The following is a 6,426-nucleotide window of genomic DNA, read 5'->3' as shown; positions in this document are numbered from 1 at the left end:
GCCAAAACAATGGGGGGGGGAGGGGGCAGAATAAAGTAGGAATAATCCTTCCCACTTTTAAAACATACAATAAAACTGCAGTTATCCAAACAGTGTTGTTGTTACTCTTGTTGGGTGACATCAAGTCGTTCTGGCTCAGCATCCCTGTGCACAACAGGATGAAGCTCCGAACAGCGTGGTGCTGGCATAAAGGTAGATATACTGTATCTACTAATGGAACAGAATTGAGAATCCAGAAAAGATTTTTGACCAAAATGCCAAGTCCATCCAATAGGAAAGAACACCTGGTTTCTTCAACAAATGGTGCTGGGACAACTAGAAGAATACACAGCTGAAGAATGAAGTTAACTCTTCTTGCTGTGGTCGAACCATTGGATTGTATGCCATGTGGGTGAAGTGCCAATACAACTGTTTGAAAAAGAATCAAGTTAGACCCATCCCGCACACCACCTATGAAAATTAACTTGTGGGTACATACAGAAAGTTCTGCTTATTAGTGAAAAACAAACCAGCTTTAGAAGACTGAACAGATGAGAATGATGAGGGCAATGAATGTACAAATGTGCTTTACACAATTGATGTATGTATGGGTTGTGATAAGAGTTGTATGAGCCCCTAATAAAACGATTAAAAAAATAAACTAAAAAAAAAAAAAAAAAAGACTGAACAGAGCTACCTTGGGGCCAAGATCTATGACGCCAGCTGGAGCCAAACTTGACAATGTGGATCCTGCCACTTTTGGGCTTTACACAGAGTTGGAAACCACTTTATATGGTTTAGGCAGGATGGTGGAGGTGCGGAGGGAAAGCTTCCTGCTTTTGGGGGGTCTCAACTCTTTTTCCCTCGTTTTTCTCTTTGGTTTTTTCAATACTTTGAAACGGGGGTCATATTAAAAAGCCCAGTTCCTGGCTCTTTCTCTATTTCGTCACGTCTTTAGACAGGTGGTGCAGTGCTCAGCTGTTAGCCCGAAGTCCAGCGGGTTGAGCCCGCCAGCCATGAGGCCTAGGGAGAGTTAGGCAGTCTCATTCCTTCAAGAGACCACCCTGGGAAACCTTCGGGGCACTTCTACTCTGCTCTAAATGGTCACAATGAGTCAGAATGGACTCAATGGCCATGGCTAGTTTTATTTGAAGTTCTTAATTATAAAATAATTACAAGACTCCAGGAAAATATATAATTCCATTTTTTCTCAAATCATGCCATTGGGCTTCAAACCCACCAGTTGTTCCAAGAGAGAAAGACGAGGCTGCCTACTGACCTAAAGAGCTTACATGTTGTCGGGTCCGTGTGAGTCAGGGTTGACTCGATGGGGATGGGGCGTGAAGGATTTTTTTAAGTCTAAGAGCATGTTGCTGTCTACTCCCAGTGCTATAGACATTGATAAGTCGTAATCCCATCTTTAATCTCTGAAATCCGCTAGCGTTTCTAAGCAGCCTGGAGTGTAGACTGCGTCTGTAACGACACCCTGCCTTCCTCCTCCAGATTCTTTTCTTCGGATTTGGGTGGCTGTTCTTCATGCGCCAGCTGTTCAAGGACTATGAGGTGAGAACAGGTGGTTTGGTTCTGCTAAAACTGTGAACTCAGATTGTGTTTTACAAGTGAGGGGGTTGGTTTATACAGTAAATACTGGGATGGAGAGTGCGATTACGCTTACATTGTTTTTTTAAAGGGTAATTCATGAGTTCTATGTCATGAGTCCTGGAAGCCAGGAGCAGGAAAATATTGGAGCCATGTGTAAGATCAGAAAGTTATTCTTTGGCATATAATTTAATGTATTATAGCCCTGTGACGATTCTTTTTCATTTGTCTACTTGGCTTTGACTTGTTAATTATTAAATTACGATCTTAAATTGTATTTAATACTAAATTTTCAAGACTGACTTGGTTATCTTAAGCCTTAGATTCAGAAAAACGTCACCAGTCAGTCAGCCATGCTCTCTCAGCAATAACTGCAGTGGTTAGCGACTCTCTTTGAGTTATTTCTGGGGTGTTCACCACCAAGCCTCCCCCGAGAGTCTGCAGTGTGTCTAAAAGAGTCTGGACTCGTCAAGGCCTCCCAGGAGAAGCTCCAGGACTGCAGAATCTTGGAAAAGCCTCTGTAAGCATCATCCATTTCAAGAAGGGCCTCCGAAAGTTCATTTAAGAATTCCCTCATCCTTTAATTCCACTCTTCCATGGACTTTTTGACGCTTCCATGTATGCTCTACATTGTAAATTCTTCACCCTTAGGGGGTAATAGTCATCTCTGATTCACTGATACAGTGACATAGTATTTACAGACAGGAAGAGAGAGAGAGAGAGAAATTTTTTGAATTCTAGAAGAGCTACCTACTTTTATTTAATTGGTTGCTTTCTTTAAGAACTATGAAGTTAGAATAGCTTCATGGCCCTATTTCCAATGACTTGAGAATTTCTTCAGAATGAGTTTTCTGACGCTTAACCAAAAAGAGATTATCGGTTTAATATTTAAAACAAGGAAATGACTTCTAGCTTCTCTCTGGCTTTTAACAGGTACGTCAGTATGTTGTGCAGGTGATCTTCTCGGTGACTTTTGCCTTTTCCTGCACCATGTTTGAGCTCATCATCTTTGAAATCTTAGGAGTGTTGAACAGCAGGTGAGTAAGGGTGCTATATACCTCCCCTCTAGTCACCTGATTTCATAGTTGGAAACAGTGGTCACAGCAAAGGCACTAATTAAATAGAATATATTCGCTCCTAGAAGCTCTATTTTGCTCCTGTACACTCCTACTGAATCCCATTTCCACTCATTGAAACTCCCTACCTAAAAAGACCAGAATTCCTGTCCTCAGACCAATTTAAGGACCTTACTGGAAAACGAACCCTAATTCTTATGAACTTAGTTTTCATTGGTAATTTTATAAGTTTGATCAAGTCTCATTGAACCTAAGAATATTTTTAAAACAACTCTTACCACCACCCCCCGTAAAAGACCTACTAGTTTAGCATTTATTAGACAGTCTTTCTAAAATGCTTCTTGCTTGTTGAACTACAAAGGGTAATGAAAACATTGTAAAATGGATTGTGACTATTTTTAAAATCCATCCGTTTCACACTTTAAGTGGGTGTGTTAGATATTTGAGGTCCACTCAATAAAGCTGTCATGAAAAGAAATGCAGAAAGGATTAAAAGACCTAAAATTGTAATCAATTAATAGGATTTATTTTACAATTGATAACAAAAGTAATGGTGCAATCAAATGTTTAATTATATTGAGGATACAAAAGAGGCATTTTGGTTTTTTAGTACGTATAGCACATACTATGTTTGACATTTATTTTCTTTTAATATATTAGAATAAGATAAAAAGAATTTTAAAAATTAAAGAAAGAAAGAAACAGATACCCAGTAGAGAAGGAAAACAAGTCATTCAACCAGTAATTGTGTATGTTGGTACCTGTCAAGGTATGAAGACCCATGAATGCAGCTAAAGCATCAGCAGTCTCGACGTTCTTGGAAGGCTAGGATGGTCACGTTTACCTTTCAGAACTTTTATCTATTTTTTAATGTCTATAAATGAGCACCTAGTAGTTAGCCCAGTTGGCTTATTAGTTGAAATATATTCAGCACTAGTTCAGGGAGCACGGGCCCCTTGGAAGACTTCAGCAATCTCAAGTTGTGCCCTCTCCCCAATCCCAATTATATTCTTCACCGTGCATTTCAGCTCTCGCTATTTTCACTGGAAGATGAACCTGTGTGTCATTCTACTGATCTTGGTTTTCATGGTGCCTTTTTACATCGGCTATTTTATCGTCAGCAACATCCGACTATGTGAGTATCTTACCCTCTCCTATCTGTGCATAGATTAAGATGAGTCTTTCGAGAGCTTGAGGTGTGGAGAGCTTCATTTGTACTTCACTTTCGGCAGCTGCAAGGAGCCGTGATGACATAGTGGGTTATACATTGGGCTGATAACCACAAGGTCAGCAGTTCGAAACCACCAGCCACTCCAAGGGGGAAAGATGAAGCTTTCTACTCCCCTAAAGAAATACAGTCTCAGAAGTGCACTGAGGCAGTTCTAGGCTGCCCTATAGGGAGGGCTCTATGAGTCAATTGACTCCGTGGCAGTGAGTTTTCCAGCAGCTCCTGTTATGTCGGTACACCTTAGACGCAGCATCTCACAAAGGTTGACACACAAATACTCACTGAATGATCGGGCTGGTCCTACCAAAGCTTTGTTTGTTTCTATTTACTCTCTTCCCTAACCCACATCTCAATTTCACTCAAACTTCACTTATGGTGGTAAAGATAAAATTAACACTTTAAAAATTGTGTTGTCCTATCAAGCATTTGCCAAGTGAACAAGCTAGTCAAATATTAATTATCATGGTCCTGTGTTTTTAGTAGAGCCAGCTCTTTGACATACTCATATAGCTATCTTCCCTAACAGTCTTGTCTCCCCTCTCTTAGTGCATAAACGACGACTGATTTTTTCCTGTGTCTTATGGCTGACTTTCATGTATTTCTTCTGGAAACTGGGAGATCCATTTCCTATTCTTAGCCCAAAACATGGTGAGTGTGTGGTGGGAGGTGGGGGTGATTATTTGTTGCAGTTTTGAAGACAATTCTTTAACTTCTGATTCTGGGTCCTAAGTTACCTATAAACATCCCAAAGAGCAAACAAATCTGTCTTGGAAGAAGCACACCCAGAATGCTCCTCAGGAGCAAGGAAGGCAAGACTTCACTGATGTCCTTTGGGCATGTTGTCACGAGAGGCCAGTCCCTGAGAAAGGACATTTTGCGTGGTAAAGTAGAAGGTGAGCGGACAAAGATGAAGACCATTAAGGAGGTGGATTGATAGAGGAGCTGCAAAACGGCTCAAGCATAACGATGGCGAGCATGGCGCACAGGCCTGGGGCAGTGCCTCCTCCTTTTGTGCGCAGGGCCACTATGACTCAGCATCTAACTACAACAACCCCGACATCAGGTGTGTCCAGTAGGCACTTGGCTACACAAGTCATTGAAAACTATCATAAGGAGCTTAGGGGAAAAAGTATAAACTCATCATTCCACATGGTGAGGTCTCCAGAAATCTAAAAAATTAGAAATTGTCAGCCAAATACCATTAGGTGAAGCTGGAGAAATGAGCAAGATCACCAAAAGAAAATGTGTCCATTGAAATGGGAGTGATAATTCTGTCCCATGCAGACAAAGGGCCACTTAAGGAGAAGTAGAGAAGTAGGAAAGAAAGCCTAGGGAAATGCATTGTGGAAGAAAGAAAGGAAAATCATTCTGAGCAGAAAGGATTCTGGCTGTGAATGATACGTAAAACAAGGATGGGAAAACGTTACTGAGTTTTGCAACCAGGAGAAGAGTCATGAGCATCGTGTGGTGGTGTTAAGAGCCCAGGCTCTAGAGCTTGGCTGTTTGAATCCTGTCTCTGCAACTTATCAGTTGTGTGGCCTTGACTTACGTTACTTCACCTCTGTGCCTCCATTTCTTCGTCTATAAATGGGGTTTCAATAATATCTCACTCAAAAAGTGAAGATCAAATGAGTCAATGCTTAAAACAGCCCTGGTTCTAAACAGGTGCTTAGTGTTACCTATTATATTGAAGTACTTACTGTTGAAGATCAAAGACTACACCTCCATATAAAGGAAATGAAAATCCTTGTAACGTCACCAATAAGCACCATCCTGATAAATAGGAACAATTAGGTTGTCAAGGACTTCATTGTCCTGGACTCCACAGCCATTGCTCATGGAAGCAGCAGTCAGGAAATGTTTAAAGTGTTAAGGAGCAAAATCGTCCCTTTGAGGACTAAGGTGCACCTACCCCAAGCCACAGAATTTTCTATTGTCTCACATGCATGAGAGAATAGGACAGTGGTGAATAAGGAAGCCCCAAGAATTGATACCTGTGAACTATAGTGTTGGCAAAGAATGTACCGTGGGCTGCCAGAAAGACAAACAAATCTGTATCTCTTTAGAAGCAAGGATGGCAAGACTTCATCTCTGAGCATGTTACCAGGAGGGAGCAGTCCTCAGTGAAGGGCATCACGTTGAGTAAAGGAGAAAGGCGGCAGAAATGAGGACGCCCTCAGCGTGACAGAGTGACACAGTGAGGACACACAGCAACAGCTGTGAGGCTGGCACAGGGGCAGCATTTCGTTCCGTCGTGCAGAGGGTCGCTATGAGTCGGAACCGACTCGAGGAAACCTAGCAGAACAGTATGATATTGTCAGTGAAAGCAGTTATGTCCTGGAAGAGAGCCGGCTGCTAGCCACCTGAGGACTGAACGGGCAGTGAAGGAGAGGTAGGTATAAGAACTGAAGCCATGCCGGGGGAAATAGAGGATCGGTAACTAGAGATACAGTGAAGTCGTAAGGTCAGACTTTCTCTTGTGAAAAACACTTGAAACGTATGGAATGGACAAGCAAAGAAGGAAAGCCTAAAGATAAAAGAAAG

General features: G+C 41.7%; 1 protein-coding gene across 1 annotated transcript in view; it reads left to right on the top strand.

The window, feature by feature from the left end:
* The first annotated feature begins 1,478 nt into the window (after positions 1-1,478).
* GPR89A (G protein-coupled receptor 89A) overlaps positions 1,479-6,426 on the top strand; it is a 28,340-nt gene continuing 23,392 nt past the window's right edge. Inside the window, exons 1-4 of the mRNA XM_004717268.2 lie at positions 1,479-1,542; positions 2,512-2,615; positions 3,683-3,789; positions 4,429-4,530. Of these exons, the coding sequence (XP_004717325.1) occupies positions 1,516-1,542; positions 2,512-2,615; positions 3,683-3,789; positions 4,429-4,530 (340 nt within the window). The 5' untranslated portion in view covers positions 1,479-1,515. The remainder of the gene's footprint in view (positions 1,543-2,511; positions 2,616-3,682; positions 3,790-4,428; positions 4,531-6,426) is intronic.

Source organism: Echinops telfairi, unplaced genomic scaffold, assembly GCF_000313985.2.
Source record: "Echinops telfairi isolate 266 unplaced genomic scaffold, ASM31398v2 ScPeMD7_7466;HRSCAF=8504, whole genome shotgun sequence".
Classification (NCBI taxonomy): domain Eukaryota; kingdom Metazoa; phylum Chordata; class Mammalia; order Afrosoricida; family Tenrecidae; genus Echinops; species Echinops telfairi.
This window is presented reverse-complemented; position numbering and strand designations above follow the sequence as displayed.